This window comes from Strongylocentrotus purpuratus, unplaced genomic scaffold (genome assembly GCF_000002235.5).
Source record: "Strongylocentrotus purpuratus isolate Spur 01 unplaced genomic scaffold, Spur_5.0 spur5_contig_851, whole genome shotgun sequence".
NCBI classification, from domain to species: domain Eukaryota; kingdom Metazoa; phylum Echinodermata; class Echinoidea; order Camarodonta; family Strongylocentrotidae; genus Strongylocentrotus; species Strongylocentrotus purpuratus.
The window spans coordinates 513,706-537,565 of record NW_022145559.1 but is presented as its reverse complement, the minus strand read 5'-3'; the positions used below and the strand labels follow the sequence as shown (position 1 = coordinate 537,565).

The window sequence follows — 23,860 nt, the reverse complement described above, 5'->3', positions numbered from 1 at the left end:
CTAACCGTCTCAAGCCCAGGAATGGTTGTAATACATGTAAATGCTAAGGCGTTTTTCGTGATTGACATTATTATATGCTCTATGGCTTACTGCTTTGGCCCGAATGTCAACTCTTTAGTTTCTAATGTTAATACTGTATGTATAACTTTGTACGTACTGTAAATTATTGGTTGGAAAACTTCTGCCCAAATATGAGGTTGTTTATTTTGGACATCTCGCTGCACAAATATGAAGCTTTTCGAGCAACTCGCTGACCACAATGAGGACAATTTGAATTGTTGGCTACCCGAATATCGGAACTTATATGACTCCCCCTCCCCTCCCCCCCCCCCCCCCCCCCCCCTCCCCCATCATGCCATACGAGGGATATATCCCTGGACATACGCATATATGATTGATTGACACTCAAACGAATGATCCGGCGTTACAAAATGGGCAGCAAGCACGTCATAAAATTGGCCCGGAAATCTAACCAATCACAGCGCCGGAAAAGCTGAACAGATGAAAAACAGAAGGTGATTGGCTAATCAAAGTAATAAAATCCCCGGATGTTCCATTATCCTGTTCACGGAAATGAAAACAAGTGTATGTGATGTGTGCGCATTGTACCACCTCCGTTCATTCATTACTTTGGAGCCCTCATCGAAGAGAACACCTGTCACAGCGCTACAGCGATGGAGTTTCCACCTCAAATAGTATTACCCTGGCTTGCATCAATGCTCGTGTTTACAGGTATGCCTATAATATCTTCCGGTGTGTTTGTGTGCTGTGAATTGACAAGGGGGAAGTAGTAAAGGGCATTGACAAATAGTGTGTTTGATAAGTGGAATGAGACGCCTCAATCTCATTACTATCAAGTATCAAGTTTATTTGTCTTCCAGAAAACACATGTGACAAAATATAATAGAGTATAATCATAACAGTACAATGTAGAACAAAGGAAGACGAGGAGACCTTGGTTGAAGCACAGCTTGTTAAGTTAAGGCCCCTCATATGATGTGACAAAGATAACTTATTTATGAATACAACAACAAATATGGAATATATAAAACTATTTACTATTGGATACCAGGATGAAGAGAGATGCACGGTGGCCGTATAGTATATGCACATGTTTGTCATTTTATGCTCATTTTTATATTGAGAACCATGAAACGTTGATTGTTACCCCTGGTTCGTTCCACATTTATCATGATATTGAGAATCTCATACTCTTCGCTTTTGATTCTTTCTTACCTTTTGTATAATCGGAATCTAAGTGTTATTAAGTCAAATCTATATATCCAATATCCATGAAATATATCTGCGAATAAAGAAGTCTATAAGAGGATCAAAAAATAAGTACATTCAAATATGTTGTTTACCAAGTGATCTGCAAACGAGATGAACTTTTAGTTAAGTTGTTTATTTGATTTTAAATGTATTTAAAGCTAACCTTGAGCTCTGGTATTGTGGGAAGCGTATTTTGATAGAAACTTGATATGATTCGCTCTGGATCGTAGTGAAATGAAAACGAACGCACACAGAACTTGTACTGGGCATCATCTTCGATAAAGCCACATCTCCATAGCGCACATAGTGAGTGGTGTCGAGCCTATACTTACCTTGGCCTTGATTTCCTTATCATTCTATATATGCTCGATACATCAGGATACATTTCATACCAAAATTGTTTGGCAGATCTATGTCATTTCTTTGTAATCTTGAACATTCAGTGTAAGTTGCGTTAAAATCTGTGAGAATTTATTTTTCTATATTTACCAGAACTCAAGTTCATCTTAATCTGAATTGTTATTTTTCTTTCTTTTGAATATTTGACCCATTCCAAAGGGTAGCCCCTTCCCGGGATTTCCGCCCCATCATGCCCAATATATACACTACACATCACCATGATGATGTACGTTTTGTCTGTGAGTGTGCGTTACGTGCATGAGAGTGTATTTACTATTGATGTGTTTTTATCTGGATGATGCCCTTTTCACCTTTCAATACTTCCCATGTCTCTACACGTAATAAATCACGAGATGATGACATGCTTTATGATAAGTTCAAGAGTGTCACGAGATGATCGAAAGACTGCTAAGTGGTAGGCAAGAATGCAGAGATCGATCTGTCACTGGTCCATAAACTTGTGTTCATGTTATGATTGTGACAATTCTTGATAGAATATAAATATATTTCAGTCTTTGATTAATCTTTACTGGCCATTATTTATTGATCAGTGAGGGTCCGGAAAGATATAACCTGTAAATCAAGAATCCATGAAAAGAGCTAAGACATTTCCATTCCGGCTTTATGAAGAACAGCTAGTGTACATACATTCGGGGGGATGGGAGGGATTATCTCAGTGGTATACATGTTTGGACATGGGCAGATCCGCTTACCTACAATGCAGCATCGGATCATACGGGCTATGATTTGATTTCAAAGCGTGGATCCTGTTCGAAGGCTCCTTGGTCTTGCTTTGTTCAATTGTTTGTTTTGTTTAGGTGTTTAAATGTGCCGTTTCTGCTCGAGCTGTTTGTTGTTCAAATGGAATTGCCTCACATACAACTCAATACAAGATTTATAAACCCCGGGACGGACGTTGCAGCTGTGTATATTGGACCTAACTAAGCACATAATCTGGGAGCATTATCGGGTTCTTGACAAACAGGATGTTGACCACCCACCTCGATCTCTATGGGTGGGGCAGGTATGATGGTCAAAACTATTACCTTCAGTAAACTACTAGGCAAGCAATCGAGTAGGCCTATGGCATTAAAGCCCCACTGTCCTACTTGTAGCTACTTGCTCCCTCTATAAAGAAAACTTCCCCAATCGGTGCCTGTTGGTCCCCCATGATCCTCTCTTTCGTATGTTGATTGAGAGATGAGTTAATGGGATCAAAGAGATACAAGCTGGTAGCTCTTTAATGAGATAGCCACCTGTCAGTGACCTTGATGTGTGGTCCAATCCCTCCTGGCCGAACTAGTACAGCCGTCCTTTAAATGGTGTATAACAAATAATGGGGGAGAATTCCGACATAATATAAATGATGATCGGTCTCAACCGAAATTGCAATTGAAATGTTGCCAATATGGCCCAGCTTGATTTACTGCTGTTTACACAAATGAAAAACACGACAAGCAGTTTAATTTATGTATTGTACCCCCATTTGTACGTACATAATTTTGTAGAACAAAATTTTTTTTGTTCTTAATTCTTTTTTTGAAAGAGAAAGGTAGGCCTATCAATCATTTCAAAATAGATTTCGACCACTTTGTCTTTATTTATATGTGAACATTATCATAGAACCCGACCCTGTGTTTTCAGTAAATATTTCATTTTGATGTCTATAAACAATCAAAACAATTGTTTCGAGCCAGACATAGTGCCTTCTTTTTAGGTATCACTATGAGAATGTGTTTCACCGTTTAGAAGTAGATTCGCTCTTCTCGGCAATAAGAGCCAATGCGTTGTGAAATCAGCGTTGTTCAAGTGCAACATACACTGTGCTTTCAATCGAAAATGGTCGGGGGGTGGAGACGTCACCTAATACAAGCTTTATTCATTTCAACAGTGAAAAAATACGTGGGAGCTCGGGGCAAAAGAGCCCCCGAAATGCCCAAAAGAGCCCCCAAAAGTCATAAAAGAGCCCCAAAAATTTGCATAGAGTTCAATGCAAAAAAAATTAAAGAGTGTTATTTTCATGCAAGCAAGCTTGGAAAGTAGCCTCCCAAATTGTGTAAGTATTTTTTTCCTTGCATTTCAATGATGATGAAACACATATAGCGACACATTGTAAAAAAAAGATCTTTGAACCATTGTGGTTGGCTACCAAGGACAGCGGACACCATTATGGACATACCACACATTAAAGAGATAACCACTATTATATCGAAAAGGAAATGAGAATGGGAGGGGCTAATTAGTCTGCAAGCACAGACCCTACTTTGACACTTTTTCAACAAATCATTGTGCCTTGAGAGAAGCCTAGCCCAGCTACAACTGTACCTACTGGTTGTGTCAGTATAGCAGCTACAGTACAATGTACATGGCCTAAGGTAGTCTTATAGTGCAGACTCACTTTTACGACTGACCAGGGTTTTTGCTTGCAGACTAGGGGCTAATCACATTATCTAACTGTATTACTATATCAAAAGTTACAGAGTGTTATTTTAATCGTCCGTACAGGATTTCCGATAAATATCTGTGTGAGTAATTATTATTGGAAGTGGGATCCCACGCAATTATGCGTGCATGTATCCTAAGCTGCTGACAGCGAACACTTTGCTAACTTTGTGCGCGCCCCTTCCCCCTTAAAAATATATTCTATTAGAGGTCGATATTGATCAGTAGGGTAGCTACAGGGGGCACGTGTCCATAACCAACCGGTCCCATACATGGCGAGACAAACAAATTGAGAAAGAAAAATGGGGAACAGACTCCCTCCTCTATCAAATCGGTGGCATTAGTGATCTCAGACTATCGGTATCCCTTATTTAAACAAAAGTATGGTTACCATGGTTTTTTCTTCCAAATGACCATCCACCATGGTAATCATGGTAACGATGGTATCAAACAATGATAAACATAGGGTCATCAAATAATGAATGTTATTGTTTGATACCATTGTTACAATCATGGTGGATGGTATCTTGGACAAAAAAACATGGTTACAATTGGTTCTTTTTATAAGGGATCCCCCCCCCCCCACCAAAAGAGAAATTGTTCCAGTGTCCGCCCCCTTGAAAAAGCTCAATGGCTCAAAGCTACGCCATTGAACATCTGAGCCGAGATCATTGGAACAACAATACAGGTTATAGGTATCACTGAAAACACGATACAATGGAATATATAAATACATGTAAATGTACGCAGGTTTGCAGTTACATGATGTTTGTCTCGGCCAGGGAGCTGCCTCAACTTTGAGTTCTTTGGTAGTGGCAACTGACTAACTATCTTTTCACACTGGTTTTGCTTAGCCCCGGACTATTTTTTTTGGCTTTTCACACCCGCTGTTTTTAGTCCCGTACTAGCGCCTATTCCGGAATAAGAAAATCCCCGCTGTTCTCACTGCATTTCGTTAACCCCGGATATCGTTAATGTTATGATTGGACATACTTCGCATCTGGCCAGCTGTGATACGCTCCATTGCGTAGTACCGGACTATTTTTCGTTTCTGTTCTCATTCATTTGCTTAGCACCGCAATTGCGGGGTTAGCAGGAGTTAGCACCACAATTGCGGAGTTAGCCCTGCTATTTTGCAGGGTTAGTTAACCCCGTACTATAGGTGGGGTTAGCCAACTTTAGCCCACTTTGGTAAAAACCAGTCTGAACAGAAAGTGGAATAGGCTTAACCCCGTATTATAGGTGGGGCTAAGACCCCCCCCCCCCTTAACCCCACCTATTAGTACGGGGTTAAGCAAAATATTGCCAGTGTGAAAACAGTATAAGAAGTTTTCTTGTATAGATAGGTAGTGTCAGAAATAGTGGCTATAGTAAAGGTTGTTCATGTTAGTGGGTGATTAGTCTGGAGGCACAGACCCTTGACGGTCATAGTGTGTAAGAGAGTGTCTGAACTGAGAGACTATGCCGACAGCAAGGTTTTCTGCATCCCATATACTTTGTACGTTAGCTGCTTCCGACCATCCTGACATAGCTAGAGACTAACAAAGCTAGGCTCTACTCAAGAATTTTTGGAATTGTGTTTAACTATCAAATAAGAGTCTGTGCCTGGAGAACAGAGCGCTACCGAACCGAACCGTTTAGTGCGTGATGTTGTTGGGAGGTCTATCCATCACTCACGTAGCATGTGACATGTTTGGATAAGAGCTGAGTGGGTTAGAGACCAGGGTGATTCCCCGTCACTTGTACACTGAAGACAGGCCCACCCAACATGAAGCAATACTTAAAGAGAAGGTTGAGTTCTGGGAAGAGGTGAAAAATAATTTTTGAGCGTTATCATTCTTATTATGCAAGTATGGAAGAACATCAGATAAGACATGTTCCCTGAAAAGCATAGCTCTTTAAATGCCTTCATATTCTAAATATGACATGAAACATCGTAAAAATCCGGATAGGATTTTTACCCCATGTGTTTGTGTAGTCCCATATACATCTTTCTGTGTACAGTGTTTGTAACTTTACCAAGACTTGCCCAAATTTCTTATCATTTTGATGACTCCAGAATCTTGCAATACACATAAATTCTTATATGCTAGATGATCAATCTGTTCTGGTCGATTCCACACCGTTTCTTTCACTATGCAACCAGAACTCAACTTCATCTTTAAATAGGAAATCCACCCTGCCATGAAGTTGGATGTAATAGAAGCAGAAAAATAAGCGGAACATGTAGGTGAAAGTTTTAGCACATTCTTAGTAAAAATAAGTAAGTTGTGAATTTATAAGTTCATCAAACACAAACTGTCAACACCGTGACGTTTCTTGCGGAGTCCTCTCCAATTTGCTATTTCCTTAAAATTCCATATAATATCAGTATTATCTACCCATACAGGGGTTATAGAAACATATTTGCAATAATTAAAACTAGGGTGCATGTATGATCGAGAAACAAAATTGAGGGAACATTACTGATTTGTTGTTGTTCGTATATGGAAAATGAGACTTGAGAGTGGAGCTTGCAAGATACGTCACAGAGTTGCCAATAATTCATGTGTTTGATTGATCACAACTTCAACAATTCAAAACAAATTAAAGAGTGTTATTTTCATGCAAGCAAGGTTGGAAAGTAGCCTCCGAAATTCAGAGACCCGTTTTCTACAGTGCTTTGTACTGAATTCTCAACGAGATTGAGTCCAAATAATGTATACGAAATACAATACAAGACAAACAAATTATCATTTTCAAAGATAACCGACACGTCCTGAACCGACGCTAGGCCATTGTATAGAAAATAACGATTGCAAAGGATTTCCATTTATCAACTCAATGGCAATTTTCATATCCTGTTCCTGTTGCACATCCCATCGAAATTAAGTTCCGATTTGTATGTTATTAATTATCAATTATGCCATATGTTCACACATTTTGATAGGTTATGAACAAACCCATTGAAATTGCTTTGGGATCATGATTATTCGGAATACATGAACCCTCCCATCTCCATACATGAACTTAGCAATAGGTAGTTTTAGTCTTTTCTACCATTTACATGTCTATGCATGGTTTTGTATACCTTTTACTTTAAAAAGTACATGCCCCCTCCCCCACCCCTAGTCTGCAAGCACAGACCCTAATTTGACACTTTATCAACAAATCATTGTGTCTTGAGAGAAGCCTAGCCCAGCTACCTACTGGTGTGCCTGTGTCGGGATCAGCTATAGTACATGGCCTTATAGCCCCCCCCCCCCCCCCCCCCCTTCCCCTCCCTTCAAATCCCGTAGTGGTCCGAGACATGATTGACCTAGAGGCTTACAGCGGACCAGAAGGTGAAGGTTAAGAGTGAGCGCTAACTAGACCCACCTGTATGTGATTAGCAACCCCACCTACTGCGATGAGCGACGTGTATTCACTGAGTGATTGCTCATTAGGCCCTCAAACTGACGGGGAAGAAAACACAAGACGAGATTATAGTTCGAACTCTAAGAGCACATGTTGAAGGAAAGTACAGAAGGCGACGGTTGTATATGCGGAGTATGCATGCTTTAACATTTCTTTCTATTACTCCTTCTATGCTAGGCTATGACGTATAACTTACATATAGACTTATTAAACTGAAAAGGAACGAAACAAGCTATAGGGCAAAGACCGTGTTGATGCCCTCTCTACATAATATATCTTGTTTCCGATGACCCTTTGTTCGTCTTTTATCAAAATGATGATAAAGTAGTAGACTTTTAATTTGATATTGACCTTAAATTAACAACTGATGCCAAAATGCAAAATGACACGCTGATAACTGCCATTGTCAGGATATCTGCTTGTCGTATTAGAATGCACTTGCGTACTTGAAGGAAGAAGATAGGGGCAGATTCGTTCCTCTAATTGACACATATTTGCAGTCCCTATAGTCCTTACGATTATAAATAAAAATATTGCAGCTACACCATACGTAATCAATTTAACTAAATAAATCTTGGAAACGCTTGAAATATATGCACTTTCTCACCCACCCCCCCCCCCCCCAAAAAAAAAAAATAAATAAATAAATAAAAAATAAAAAATAAATAAAATAAAGATCATAAATAAAAAATAAATAAATAACTAAATAAATAAAAATATTCAAAAAAATAATAAAATAAATAAATATGCCTGAATGTTTTGCCCCTCCTGAGGCCAGGTTCTGGATACGCCAGTCACTGAACATGTTTTTCGTTTAAAACTCGTGTAATTGTATGATGCACGTGAGAGCCATTGAATGTTCACCTCCAATAAATGTACATAACTTTTGTTGTTTCTTTCTAGTTGTTACTGGACAACCTCCACTGCAGAACTCATCTTCAGTAGTCGTAGGTAAGCATTTTTTTTACATTTCGCAATGTGCTGTTCTCATTAAAAAAGGACGAAGCTTCATAATTCAGCTCAATATCTTTTTCCCCCACAATATCAATGAACGGCTCCATTTGTCATATGATGAATAGTTTTCAAACACTTTCCGTAATGTCAATGTTTAACCAGAGAGGGAAAGGGTTAACGGACCACTACAAATCAAATTGAATCTAGTCGGATCCATTAATATTTAATCATATTGAGTCAAATTAAAAGGAATCGAATCACCTATATTCGAATTGAATTGAATCTTATTCATTGGGATCGAATCGACTAAAATTGAATCAAATCGAATCAAATCAAGATCAGATCGAATGATTCAGAAATGTAATTTAAAAGAATTCAATTATTTCAAATACGGTGATATTATCCATGCATGACTAGGTGTGCCTATTCTTTTGAGTTTTGGTATGAACTTCTCAGTATGAAGTATTTCTTATTCATAATTGCATGTTTTCCATCGTCAAACGACTCTAATAACTGAATTATTTGTGTTTTAGGTGGTCGGAGTACGTGTGAACCCCTGACTATGCCGCTCTGTCTGCAGAATGGAGTTCAATACACAGAAACAATCTTCCCTAACCTAGCTGGTATGATGACACAACAAGATGCTATAGTTGCTTCCGAGGTGAGTCCTCTATCGCTGCTGGAATGTCCCTTTTCACTGGCGTAGCATCACTAGCGTTGGGGGGGGGGGGGTACAGACAGTGAGGGGAGAGGGGGGACCGGGGGAAATTGTCATATTCGTTTCATATACCATTTTGGTAATGTAATCACATTTGATATATAAATATTTGGTAAATGTTATACACAGATTTGGTAATATCTCAACAATATCTCAATAAGCAACTTTGAAGAAAAAAATGCGCTCTAAAAGGCTAAGGATTTCGAGAAATTGAAATATGAAATTTATCGGCGCTCCTGATGAATTTCAAATAGCGCCTATACAGTCATATAATGGTAGCTGCGACCATGAAAATATCGGAATATGCAGTTCTGATGTATCATTTCTAAACGGGAATAGAAAATCGTTGATTTTAGTCAAGAAACATTGTTTTACTTTTAAGGCTAAAGTAATATTGATCTTGCGAGGGAGCTATACAACATAACAAGTTTATTATTCACAATTTCATCACTTGTTCAGACTCGTTTTCAAACGCGACAACGATCATTGAATATTTTAGGATCGCATATGCCTCCAATATAATGTTCATTTGCATAACTTTTAAAAGATGTTCAAAGTATGCAAATATGTTCATCAAATTTTTGTTTAAAAGATCCTTTAAGTTTCGATTTCGGAAATGAAATAGGCTACAATTTTAACCTGTTCAAGACTGGAAGAAACTTACACTATTGCGTTTCTACGAAACTTGGTTATTCTCAGTTCAGAATTATGCGTCGAATACTAGGGGTCAACAAATATCTTCACATTATGGGCATAGCTAATTCTGGATATGTACATTTTGCTTATTCTTTTTGTTAACTTTAAGTGCCATGTTACAAATTATTATATTCACTTGTTATGAATGATTGTATTTCAATAATCAAAATGTGAATTACTTACACTAATTGTTGTAAGGTATTACAAGCATTATGGCTTAATTGTCCTACCTAACAACACGCAATGTATGCAGTTCGCATTCTAACTATTGAAATAAAAAATAATTCGTAACAGGTGAATGGAATGATTTGTAATTGTAACTAGGCACGTATCAATGCTTTGTGCATTAGACTTGATAATATTACAAAAATTGTCTATACAAAATTTGATCATTGTCTCCATAAAATCTATTGCAGTTTAGCACTGCCACCGATAGAGGGTATGGTGTAGGAGGGATCCAATCACTTGCTTTTCTTGTCCATCGGAATATGTTTCCTTCTATATGTTTAACGCAGATGATTAACAAAGTACTTTCTGACCTAAATGTACAATTGGGGATCACGAATCGTTAAAAAATATGACCATGCATTGGCCCAATTAAACTCAAGTAAGATGTTAATCTAATGTTGTGAAACCCCTCCCAGTTCTTTCCTCCACCGTAAACTCAACGTACCGAAAAATCCGAATGTGAATGGCCTCACGTAGGTTTTCAAAATGCGCCCTGCTGCCGGCCCTGATGTGCTATTTACACTCTTCCACCATAACAGGTGCTACATTCAATACATCGACAATTAGATTTCCGTTCTGCTTGTGCTCCTGTTCGTGCAATAACAGGCAGGGTTCTTTGGCGATGAAAATTTTAACAATTCAAGAATTTAACAGCACTACTTCAAAAGCTGCTGTATTCTTTACATACTGACTTGCCCGTGTAAAAAGGAAAAAAAGGTCACAATTTTTCTTGATGTTACAAATTACAATAGGGAAATTGCAATTCATAATAAATAAGTAAATTCTGCAAGATGTGCTCATAACAAAGTTGTTGTGCTCAATATTCTCAAGAGATTGTTATCCTGTTTAAACAGTCGATTACTGTTATTCTTTTTAAAATATTTTACGTAAATGGGGAAGGAAAATGTGCCCCCCCCCCCCCCCCAAAAAAGGGGGTATTCTTTTAAGTTTGTCTCCACTAGCTTGGCCAGGGGAGATTAGATCTCCCTGCAAGGTCACTGACTGTTGATTATCTCATCAAATCAGCTCTCAATTAACATAAGAAAAAGGGGATCATGGGGTACCAAGAGGCACCAATTATGCATTGTTTGCCATATATATATATAAGTAGTGCAGTGGGGCTTTAAAAGCTCTTTATCGAAATGACTCTTTTAATCCTGTGCTGCTGGGCAGTTTTATGCACCAGTAAATATAATTAGTGAAGTGAATCTAATTTCGACTCAGAGAGCATCTGAAATGTCTGATAATTTGTTTTTGCCTAGGCTTTGTACGACGTTTTTAGGTTTGTTCCATCATCCTCCTATACCTAAACTGTTATATCTTTGTTAGAGGTGTCGTGGTCGAGTGGATACGTCGCCGGACTGACGATCGCAAGGTCCGCGGTACGAGTCTCACCACGGCTCTAATGTCCTTTGACAAGACATTGATCTACATTTGCCGCACTCAACCCAGGTGATGTAAATGGGTACCTGGCAGGAATTAATTCCTTGAAATGCTGGAGCGCTGTGTAAACGACTGCTAGGCTAAAGCCGTGGTAATAATAAGTGTGCCTCGGAATAGAATTATCTAGATAGATGGCGCTATAGAAATGCCTATTATTATTATTATTACCTTGTCTAAATATATACTATTTCATTGTTCTCCTGACAGAGTTTGGCCCCATTGGTGGCAATAGGCTGTGGTCCCATAGTAGACTTTGTGTGTACGCTATTCGCTCCACCATGCCTGGAGGTAGGCGATGTATCCGTACCAGTCCCTCCGTGTAGACATGTCTGCGAGGAAGCTCGAGATCAATGTATGCCCATCTTCCAAACTGTCGGTATGCCATGGCCAGATCAGTTTGAATGCTCAAGGTTTCCTGCCATAGCAACAGAAGGACCAGCTAGGTGTGCCGAACCTGAAATGAGTTAGTTCAAATTTCATTTCATTCTTTATTTTTAAGTAGAATATACTTTTTCTTTCTCACCGGTTCATAAACTGTCAAACTTTTAAATGCTGTTGATATTTGTCCAGAATAAGATGTCTCAGACGAAAAATATGATTTTTGTCTAGAGGTTGTAGAAGTAATAAAAGGCGTTTCATTTGCATGAAGACTAATAGCTTTCTCCTCGTAAAGGTTGGTAGGCCGTTCATTCATTACACTCATATTGTTACTTGTCATCGGGAATGTTAGGGATTGAAGAAGGGTATCATTTTTTTGTTTACATGGGCAACATGTGATAAAGGTGGATTTGTATGTCACCGTCTATATCTATAACTTCTATTCCGAATAGCGTGTGGAGGCCATATTGTTGTATCAATCATTTCTCAAAATTGATAATATTTCAACTTAGATAGGGTATTGTCTCACAGCCACTGATAATTTGTTCCTTAGAAAGGGTACCACAGCCGAAACAAAATCATTCAAACTCTTCGCCTTTATTTAACGTGTACAAATGATACCTTTGCTTGTAGGGGTACTCGATGCATTGAACGAGGCTCAAGAGGTAACGGAACAGCAGGAACCTGAACTCTGTTATGACGTCACAGTACCCGAATGTCGTCAGATGGGATTCACTCATACAAAGTTCCCCAACATCTTCGGTCATACCACACCCGAGGAGATGGCTCAAGATATGACGTCACTAACTGGACTTATCCTATCGGGATGCTCAGACGACCTTCTGCCTCTCATCTGCGCAGCTTACCTGCCCAAATGTGATTCTGAGACCGGTGACGTCACCAAACCTTGTAAAGAGACTTGTAGAAGGATCTCCAAGGATTGTAAAGATGCGATGAAAGAGCTGTCTATTGGACGATTAGATATCTTCACATGTAGGAACTATCCATCCAAGAAAGACGGTGAATGTGTGGAGGGTAAGTACTAACATGGTTCAATTTTGACGGGGGTGTGCTGCTGAATCATCGAAACCCCTAACCATTTTTAAAGGTCATTTCGGTGGATATTTCTCGAAGTAAGGCACATTTTTCACAATTTTCGTGTGTTTGCATGTCTAACATACGAGAAGTACAAACTCGCAAGTACAAACTCGCAAACCCTTATCTTTTTAGTACAGGTTTGCGATTGATATGCATTATACGATCACTTCAATCAAATGTTACTGTATGTAAGACGGGGCCCAGATATGAAATACTAAGGAATGAAATGAGTTTATTGTTTGTATTTCAGATGTCCGTGCACCTGCTGTTCCAGTTATAATGAACATCTCCAGACCTGCCGTATCTCAGGCACAGATCTTCTCCCAACAACCTGATATTCCTAACGTTAGCTTTAACGGTCTCGAGATCACATTCTTCAACTCCGCGGGAGATGATGAGGGCACCGTGGTCGTTGATACAGAGGACGAAGCTACCATCGATCTCATGACGCAGTCCCAGTATACCTTGTTGGTCCGTGCCGTCAATGATTGGGGAGCTAGCGCATACGTGGATGCCACAGTACCTGAATATGTTCAGCGCGCTGGTAAGTACCAATGTTGCGTTGCACACAAAGCGTTATTTTTTAAAGCTTTATTACCTCCACTAATCACGCCTGTGAAAGCATTTAACGCATAATTATATCCAGTTAATCAACGCAACATATTGCTCTCACTTTGTTAGATCTAACATGGCGTTTTGAAGACTGCACCAGTTGCTGACCCAGTTTTCTATCAGCTATTAGGGACTTTTAGATTCTGCACGAAAGCGGACTGCCCTTTTAAGGCAATGTGATGTCACTGCCAGTACCTTAAAAGGACAAACAAATTGGAAGAGCCAGGTTATTCCTTATGTTATCTATTGTTTTGATAATTTCTTATGTATTTCTTTGTTTTTTTAACTTATGTATTTATTCTTTTTGTTTTATTTCATTTCCAACTATAATTCATCTATTTGACCCCAAAATAAACACCTTAACTATAAGCAAGACCAAATAACCAATGCTTTATCTCTTTATTTGAAAAATGAGATTTCCATATGTTTTGTACACTAATCACAAAAATGAGCGATTTTCGGGCTGACATGCAAAGACAAAAGGACACGTGACTTTGTAATGGTAGGTCCGATTTTCAAAACAATTCTTTCAAAAGATGCGCAAGACTCGAAAGAAAAACGTCACAAAATTCCAGTGCAAGATCTTCTTGCGTTAAAAAATTATTGCGAAAAATGTCGAGGGGGAGGGGGGCTTCTAAAGCCCCCCCCCCCCCCCTCCCCCGGGCTAGATAGGGTTAAGGCATTTGAAGAGCCATGCTTTTCATGGAACATTTTTTATCTGATGTTCTTCCACACTTGCATAATACAATGATAACGCTAACAAATAATTGTTCACCTCTTTCCAGAACTCATCCTTCTCTGTAAAGGTAAATCATAAACACTCAGCTAAAAAACGATCTCTTACAAAGGACATACATGCATCTTTCAAAGTAAAAAAGTTTAATCTACAATAATTATTCTTTTGAATGTTTTTTGTTGTCCTCCTTGTTTAGATCACTGTGAATCAGTTTCTACTCCTATATGTATGGATATGAAATATGACTTCACCCAGTTCCCGAATCTCCTACAGCATGCAAACCAGGACGTTGCCTATTTGGAATTATCGCAGTTTGCTCCTCTCATCCAAGTCGAGTGTTCGTTGGATCTAGGTCCTTTCCTCTGTGCTGTCTATATGCCTCCATGTACAGGTCAATCAAGCCCACAAGGTCAGTTTGTTTTAAGATCACTAATATACAATGTCACTACTAAACAGGTTCACCATTATACAAGGTCACCATTAAACAAGTTCACATAAAACCACTTTCTAGGCCGACTAGTAGCATCCAGTGCTCAAAGCTTGAGTGAACCTAAGGTACATGCTGTAGCCACAATATTTCCTACATCGGTCCACTGCCTTAGATTAAACTTTATCAAAAGGAAACCCTAAGCCATTGCTGCTAATAATTGAATTCCAAATTTCTGAAGATGAAGATGAATTGTTCTATTTTCTTTATAACTCCTGTATTCCATCCCTCTGCAGTCACAATAGAAATGTGAATAAAATCGCTGTCCAAAAAAGATATTACTCTGTGGTATTCAAGAAGATGACATTAAAACACAATCATAAAGGCTTTCGAGAAATTAACTCAAGAGTGACGTCACTTACTCATTGTATGTACTCTAGAAATCACGTGCTGATTACGTAATACTTTGAAATTGCCTGACGTCGATTCTTCAATCTTTACAACCGTTTTCTATGCAGCGCTATTCAAGATCTTTTAAAATAGTTCCACGTAGTTTCACGTAGTTTCACGTAGTTGATGTAAATGAAGGTATGCCAGACCAAGCAATGATTTTCATCTTGTGTTTGACCTAGGTATCAAGCCGCCCTGTCGGGAGCTGTGTGAGTCTTCTCGTGTAGGCTGTTTACCACTGATGACTAAGTTTGGATACACTTGGCCTGAAACATTGGATTGCGATCAGTTTCCTTTAGGATCAGAAGTCGGCAAGAACTGCTTCTCCAACGGTAAGAGAGTGAGAGAGAGATGGGGAAATACAGAGAGAGGGGAGAGATAGAGAGAGAGAGGGGAGGAGGGGGAGATAGAGAGAGAGAGAGAGGAGGAAATGCAGAGAGAGAGGGGGAGATACAGAATTGGGGAGATAGAGAGAGGGAGAGAGAGAGGGGGAGGAGGAAATACAGAGAGAGGGGATAGAGAGAGAGAGAGAGAGAGAGGGGGAGATACATAGATAGAGAGAGAGGGGGAGGAGGAAATACAGAGAGAGAGGGGGAGATACAGAGAGAGAGAGGGAGGAGGAGATAGAGAGAGAGTGGGGAGATAGAGAGATAGAGAGAGAGAGAGGGAGGAGGGGATCAACAGAGAGAGGGGGATATGCTCTCTAAGAAGAAAAGAGTAAATGTACACTCGATTTTCACTACATTTTCACTCTCCAGAGGAGTGACGTCTGTGATCACTCGATTTTTTTAGAGATTACAGAGAGGGAGAGATGGGGAGATAAAGAGAGAGAGAGGGAGATAGAGAGAGAGTGGGGAGAGAGAGAGGGGGAGAGAGAGAGATAGAGAGAGGGGGAGGAGGAGATACAGAGAGAGAGAGAGAGAGAGGGAAGGGGAGATAGAGAGAGAGGGGGGAGATACAGAGAGGGAGAAATGGGGAAATAGAGAGGGGAGAGAGAGAGATAGAGAGAGAGAGAGAGAGAGATAGAGAGAGAGAGGGGAGGAGGAGATACAGAGAGAGAGAGAGAGGGGAAGAGATAGAGAGAGAGATATAGAGAGAGAGAGAGGGGAGGAGGAGATACAGAGAGAGAGAGGGAGGGAACGGGAGATAGAGAGAGAGAGAGATAGGGGGAGATACAGAGAGGGAGAAATGGGGAGATTATAGAGAGAGAGGGGGAGATAGAGAGAGAGAGAGAGAGAGAGGGAGAGATAGAGAGAGAGAGAGAGAGGGAGAGAGAGAGAGAGATCATCTATTAATTACATTTCCCGGAATGTCATGATTTACAGCAGTCGTTTTGTGGAGAAACCCGGATTCTTTGTTAATGATAATGATTAAAATAAAAAATAATATTGCGATAATAAGGATTCGTCTGTTTTACCGAATGTAACCATATCAGGATTATTATTTCTGTTCTTGGCTGAGAGGGGCTCAGAGCCTGAAAATTGTATGAGAGTGGTGGATTTAATCATATTTTCTATTACTATTGTTTGTTTTTATAAACTTGAGTAATGATAACGGTAATCGTATAGTTTTTCCTTTGTATATTGCAGTCCATTTTTTTGTATTGTTTGTCTTTGTTTTGTGATTCCTCCAGAGGAACTAACTCTCCGGCCAGGTCAAGGACACATAGAGAAACAAATCAACTCTTCGCTTACTGCATACTGCTCTTCATCATCTCCGGATAACCGGCCAGAGTGGATGAATCCTGGAGGCGAATCTGTATCCATGAAAACACGTGGTAATACCGTCTTTCTCTTATTATTCATGCAATCAATAGGGGTGTGAAACCCGTCAGTTTATCACTATCCCCCCCCCCCCTGATTTCCCCCTGATGTTCGTTGTTACCATTAACCAAAAACATTACTGCGATGAAATTATTAAAATATGTTGTAATAATGTCATCGCAGAAATGTTTTTGGTTGATGGTAACAACATTGCCATTGTACCATCCGTTTACTCGCAGGACCCCATTGGAGACCAACTGGTGTTGAAAGGGCTCCCCTCTTAATAAGGATAAACAAATGAAAACATTTGCTTAAAATCCTATTTGCATTCTAGACCATTTCTGAACACTATAATGTGTGGGTATGGGTGTGTTATTTTTCAAGTTCATATCATATTTTTCTTTAGTTATTAGCACTGGAATCCCGTGAATAATGTACATGTAGTTATAATAAATCACTCATCTGGCATGGGATCAAAACGTCAATATCCCAGAAAATGGGACAAGTTTGACATTACATTGCGTGAATCGTTTTTATATTACCAGTAGTTCTTCTTCATTGTATTCGGATAATTGATTTGAGTAGTCTTCATGTTCCATCATTTAATGAGATGATGAGTATGTACGTGTGTGTGCACGTGGTTGTTACTCTAGCCGACCAATATAATAGCATCCTACTACCAGTCATTTCCCCCTGAAGTTTGTTAATCATATCTTTATCTATTTCAGACATGCCTGCCGTTGAGGGCGTCGCATATAGTGAACACATCGGTTCCCAGACGGCTGCTCTTACCATTCCATCGCTATCAGTAGAAAACATGGGTGTCTATTCATGTAGACTAGGCAACGAAGAACAAACCATGGATATCTCCCTACCAAGTAAGTCATATAGATGCCCCCCCCCCCCCCCCACTCAGTGTTATTTAGGGTACGCATATGCATGTTCCAAGCGACACCCCCTGTTCAGCAAAAGTCCGATGTGTAAAGTCAATACGGGTTGACCTTTTTCTTTTGTTATACAAGCCTTTTTCAGCACCCCCCCCCCCCCCCCCTTCAGCAAAAGTCCGGTGTGTAAAGTCAATACGGGTCGATCTTTTTCTTTTGTTACGAAAAGGACATTTTGGTAACACGCATGGGGTCCGTCCGTTCTCGGAGTGGGGGGGGGGGGGGTATAGACGGAACCCAGTACCCAGATTGTATGTAGCACTATTGTGTCACTCTTAAATCAGATAATTTCATTTTGTCTGTTATTCAGATTATTTCACCCGAAATTTCGTTTACAGTCAACATATAAACATTTTTCAGTACGTTTACTTTTAATTAAGCAGACCCTTAGAAACGATGCATAATGCGTATCTACCTGTCTGCAAAGGACACCCGTCGTTAGAGGCCGGTTTTAGCGCATGTATTTGTACATGCATGTAGGCCTCCAAAACATACATTGTTTGTCCTGTATTAAATGAAAAGTACGATGTTTTTGTTTATTCTCCAGGATCGTGTGAAGCCCTTGAATCAGCCCAATGTGACATGGTGCTACCCTACTCTGCATCACTCTATCCTAACTCTATGGGTCACATGACACCCACTGAAGCTGAGTTAGCATCCTTTGAGTTCTTACCACTCCTAGCTATGGGTTGTTCACCAGTCAATTTACCACTCTTCGTCTGTTCCCTTCACTTCCCATCATGTGGAGATGCCCCGGTCTTACCGTGTTCGGAGCTTTGTCGGGCAGCCATGACAGAATGTTCAGTCTTTATCCTTGGTATCCAACATGTCTGGCCAGAGAAGGCCCAGTGCAGCAACTTCCCTTCAATGGCAGAAGGAACGTGCATTCCACCGCAAGGTTAGTTAGCATGTTACCTAAAGATAATTGTGAGTTCTGGTAAAAAAGAAAGAAAATGAATTCTCACAGAATCAAACGAAACTTACACTGAATGTTCAAGATTACGAATAAATGTCATTTACCAAACAATTTTGGTAGAAAATGTATACTGGCTGAATAATGAGCATAGAAAGATTAGGAAATCAAGGTTAGTAGCCCCGACACCATTTTTGTATTCCCATATACATCTTTCTGTGAGTGCTTGTTACTTTACCAAGACTGGGCCAAATTTATTATGATTTTGATGACTCCAGAACTTCGCAGTTCACACCAATACTTATATGCTACATGATCAACTTTTTCTGAACCATTCCACACATTTTCTTTCACAGTGCAATCAGATGACCAGAACTCACCTTTATTTTTAAGGTTAATTTTTAAAGCGACTAATACATTTTTCTAGGCTCTTTGGTGCAGTTGTCCTAGCAGCCATTATGTGAAGCATAGTACTTTTACCCAATAGAGAGCTAGAACAACAGTACCAAAATGTTAATCGTACATAATAAATGTTAGTGTTACATTATATATAAATAATAATGTAAACTACAAAATGAAGGCATCAATCAAGCCTATGAATGATTCAGTAATATGTTTCCATGCACTGTTAATTTGCATCTGTGTTTGCATGATATCAAACTCATACTGCGGCTAAAAGACTAGTTTATTCGTAGTCCAGATTCAGTCCATTCTTTGTTTTTATTCTTCTATCACACGCATCGATTCCACACACAGCGCGGTCTCTCCACTGATCCAACACAGCGCGGTCTCTCCACTGATCCCACACACAGCGCGGTCTCTCCACTGATCCCACACACAGCGCGGTCTCTCCACTGATCCCACACACAGCGCGGTCTCTCCATCCCCACTGATCGCGCAATTCCCCAAATTTCCGTCCACGTGATCGGGGTCCAGAATGAGAGGAATTGCTAGGTCTACTTTTAACGTTGAGGGTGTTTTTTATCAGCTGATTAGGTGCGCTACACGGAAACAGTACAGAGGCTGGACTACCGTAGTTTAGTCGCGGATGTAGGTCTGATTTTGCACACGAGGCGTCACTTCCCGGCGCACAAGTTTGTATGAGTGACATGTGAAAGTGACATCTTACATAGAGTGAATGCAAAACGATCTGAATCTAGAACTCTAAACATTCCTTTAAATGGCGCATGCGCGTTTCCTTCTCCGGCTCGATTAGGCCTAGATTATGACCCAATCGAAATAATAATAATAATAATAATATACAATATTAATTAGGCGCTTAATACGGGTGTATCTATTGAAGCGCACCATAGTCTGACTAAAAAATTATTTACCAAAACTTATAATAAACACACAACTTATACATCTGTTTTTTATTCAATAAATAAATAAATAAATCATGCATATATAATAATAAAAATAAGAGTGGGATCAAACATACATAAGGTCAAACAGAGGATCACACATAAGATCGAACAAACAGGAAATAAGACGGTGTGAACCTCATTTGACCGACTCACAACTGCAGAATATCATTCATGAATCAAAAAGGTGCGTTTTCAGCAAGGACTTAAATTGGTCAAGAGAATGAATATTATGAAAATGTGCTGGTAGTTTATTCCAAAGTATAGGGGCATTTACTGAGAAAGCTTGATTGCCATACTTTGTAACGGTACGAGGTCCAAGGGTTAACTGCAAGGTTGATGATGATCGAAGAGGTCTTAAAGAACTAGAAGAACGTAAGGAAATCAAATCTGAAAGATATTTAAGGGCTTGGCCTTGGATAATTTTGTATGTAAGAAGAAGAACTTTAAATGTTATACGATGGTGTATGGGAAGGCAATGAAGAGAACGCAATATTGGGGTTATGTGCTCAAATGTTCTCTAGAGAGTAACAAGCCTTGCAGCAATATTGTGAATTCTTTGAAGTGGAAGTAGTTACGAATGCGGAAGGCCGGACAAAAAAGTACAGTGATCAAGGTGGGAGGATACAAATGCATGGGTTAATTTTGCAGTTGTGGGCAAGTCAACTAGTTTCCTAATTTTCCCAATTTTAAAGATTCCAAAAGATGCCGATTTACAGACGTTTTAAATATGCCTTTGTGTGCGCTATTCAAACTGTCTAGTGTGCATTGGGCTTCATTGGTCAATGAAGTCTTTCAGAACTAATCGAAAACTCGCCTGTTTTATCATTCTCTTCTAGGTGTTTCAACGACTACGACCAGCGGGCAGCCAAACGAGGAAACCACTACCCCTCAGACAACTACCGTGAAGGCTACAACACCGGTCCCATCTACACTATCGGCAGTAGTTCCCGTACAGCAGAATGTAACGAATGGTACAACGGGTGAGCTTCTCCGCCGCTCCTACGCCATCACAGACCGGGGAATGGTGCAGATGTTCCGTGAATGGGTCGATGTACAGGGCCAGGGCGCCCCCAACGATTTCTGCAGGTAATTCATCATAAGTGATCATCATTAATTTTGTCTCTCTCCTTTCAATTATAATAGCCGATTGCATTACATGTTTTTTAAAATAGACACAAAAATGACACAGATCTACACATTACTCCTCTGTAATATCTTCCTCATTGATACACAGGTATGCGTAGAAGTGGGCAACAATTTCTGTCAATCAAATTCATGTAGGGTCTTGTGTACTTAGGTTATTAAACAAATAATTTAGTGAAGTGTGCCGAAAGTTATTTTTCTCTTAATCTTCTTGTATAGGGTCGTGCGCACCGATGGAAAGCCATTCCTTTCATGTCTTCTCGCTGGATCTGAAGAAGATGATTTACTAGCCTATACTTCCCCCAACCCCTCCGTAGAATGGTTTGATCCAGGTTATTCCAATACATGGTACATGAAGGATGAGGATAATGATGGGCGAGACGACTATTGCAGGTAGGTTTTATATTCTCATTTGTATCTCTTCTCTTCATTTATTGTTTAGATTTAACAAATTGCATTGTATTAATATTTTACTTTACAACATCGAAAAGATTCAGATGTCACTTGACAGAGACATATATCAGAACAGTTTGTTGTGACATAATGATCAAGTGATTGTTGAACTTTCATTAAATGACATCATTAATTATCTCCAATATTTATCAAAAGGTTCACTTCTTCTTTTTGATGAGTTTTTTCCAAGAACATCTTAATTACCCAGAAGACACCGCTGAACTCTCAAAGCCGATTGTACTCTCAAATTACAATGCTCTTTATAGGCCTACAGAGGTCGATCCATTTAAGGGCTTATATCTAAAACAATTATGTCCATCCCATGCGGGTGTTAAATGGAGATTGAATAGGAAATAACACCAGCTACCATTATTATCAATCTTTTTTCTTTACAGATGTATTGGTAGTGTGCCCTCTACGTTGGTTGTCTGTATGAAAGCTGGAGCAAATGGATTTGAGGGACCTGGCAGTGATTTCTTACCTCCTAACTCCCCTGAGGAATGTCTCTTCCACCAAGCCGATCCTTTCTTCGGTTTCTAATCGTCTCATCATTCAATTTTAACATTGCTCTTTATACTCTATCTACCAGGTAAACTTCTTCTACAAAGTTTGTTACCATACGTTAACTCACAAGTGTTTGGCTGTTTGTATATTGATCTGATAACGAACAGGAAATCGCAAGCATTAAGTGTGATAAAGAATGAGAATGACTGCCCTATGGGAAAGCATTTTACGAGTTCATCTTCTTTACTTCTTATTAATGTAATAAAATAAACAGTAAAATGAATAAATTGGTAAAATTTGTAATATTTTGTAGACAATGTTGGAAGATTCGATACCACTAAAAGGACTGTCGGTTCTCCATTTAAACTTGTATGAGTGACGCTTATGTTGATTTTTGTTGTTGATAATGTTTAGTCTAAAACCTAAATGTAAAAACCAATAGTCTCCAATGTATGCCTATGTACTTTATACTTACCTCTAAAGAGAGAAAAAGAACGAAACTGTATTGGTGACATTAGATTATATCAGTATACAATGATCCTTAAATAGACCCTAAACCAAGTAAATACGATATTGCACCGATTCCTGCTCTGAACTATTACCATTATAGTGATGTGTTTTCAATACCGTTTGTCCATCCGGATGACCTTTTTACAGTACACATACATGTATATCATTTTCAAACGTGACTGCGGGTTTTTTATATAGAATGTAGCCTTATCCTTCCCCAAAATAACAGGATCGATTTTTGTATCTTTTTCTAAAGATGTGTAAATACATAACAATGAAACGTTCATGTACGCTAGCTGTATTATCAGGTGACTAATAAAGAGATAGAAAGATCTCGTTTAGATGTTTGCTGTGTGTTTGTGAAATTATTCTTGCGTTGTACAGATACCACATCAGAATGCACGGGCGAGCGTCATTTTGATTGCGTTTTTGACGGAGAAATGCGACTGGTGTGCTCGTTAGAGCAAACATTGTGTTGAATTACTACTCTATGAGCAAATTGCTTTCCTATGAATGATGAGCTGAAGAAATAGCGCAAGCAAATTGCCGTATTGTGTGTAACGTCCTTTGCATATGCGCTGTCATTTGGCTGACGTACTTAGAGAGAAGGTTGAGTTCTGGGAAGAGGTGAAATATAATTTGTGAGCGTTATCATTCTTATTATGCAAGTGTGGAAGAACATCAGATAAGACATGTTCCCTGAAAGGCATGGCTCTTCAAATGCCTTCATATTCTAAATATGTCATGTAACATCGTAAAAATCCGGGTAGGATTTTTACGCCACGTGTTAGGCCAAGACTTGGCCAAATTTCTTATCATTTTGATGATTCCAGAACCTTGCAATACACACAAATTCTTATATGCTAGATGATCAACCTTTTCTGGTCTATTCCACATCGTTTCTTTCACAATGGAATCGCATGACCAGAACTCAACTTCATCTTCAAGGACTGCGTCAGCATTTTTCCTTGAAATGACTCGACATGACAGAATGATATCATACCAAAATATGAA

At 39.4% G+C, this 23,860-nt stretch overlaps 1 protein-coding gene across 1 annotated transcript; it reads left to right on the top strand.

Moving 5' to 3' along the window:
- The first annotated feature begins 600 nt into the window (after nt 1-600).
- LOC115917869 lies at nt 601-23,187 on the top strand. Its single transcript, XM_030994631.1, has 14 exons — nt 601-732; nt 8,413-8,460; nt 8,997-9,124; nt 11,756-12,011; nt 12,560-12,961; nt 13,275-13,568; nt 14,569-14,781; nt 15,432-15,581; nt 16,883-17,026; nt 17,741-17,890; nt 18,504-18,854; nt 21,073-21,322; nt 21,599-21,772; nt 22,228-23,187. The coding sequence occupies exons 1-14, from the start codon at nt 675-677 to the stop codon at nt 22,370-22,372; spliced, it is 2,763 nt and encodes a 920-aa protein (XP_030850491.1). The 5' UTR covers nt 601-674; the 3' UTR covers nt 22,373-23,187.
- Nucleotides 23,188-23,860: the final 673 nt, after the last annotated feature.

Bases quoted from the DNA above. Each gene is read 5' to 3' on its own strand.
- LOC115917869 (XM_030994631.1), top strand. From the start codon at position 675: ATGGAGTTTCCACCTCAAATAGTATTACCCTGGCTTGCATCAATGCTC. The intron at 17,027-17,740 runs GTAATACCGTCT...TATCTATTTCAG, and splicing joins TGTATCCATGAAAACACGTG to ACATGCCTGCCGTTGAGGGC. The intron at 21,773-22,227 runs GTAGGTTTTATA...TTTTCTTTACAG, and splicing joins GGGCGAGACGACTATTGCAG to ATGTATTGGTAGTGTGCCCT.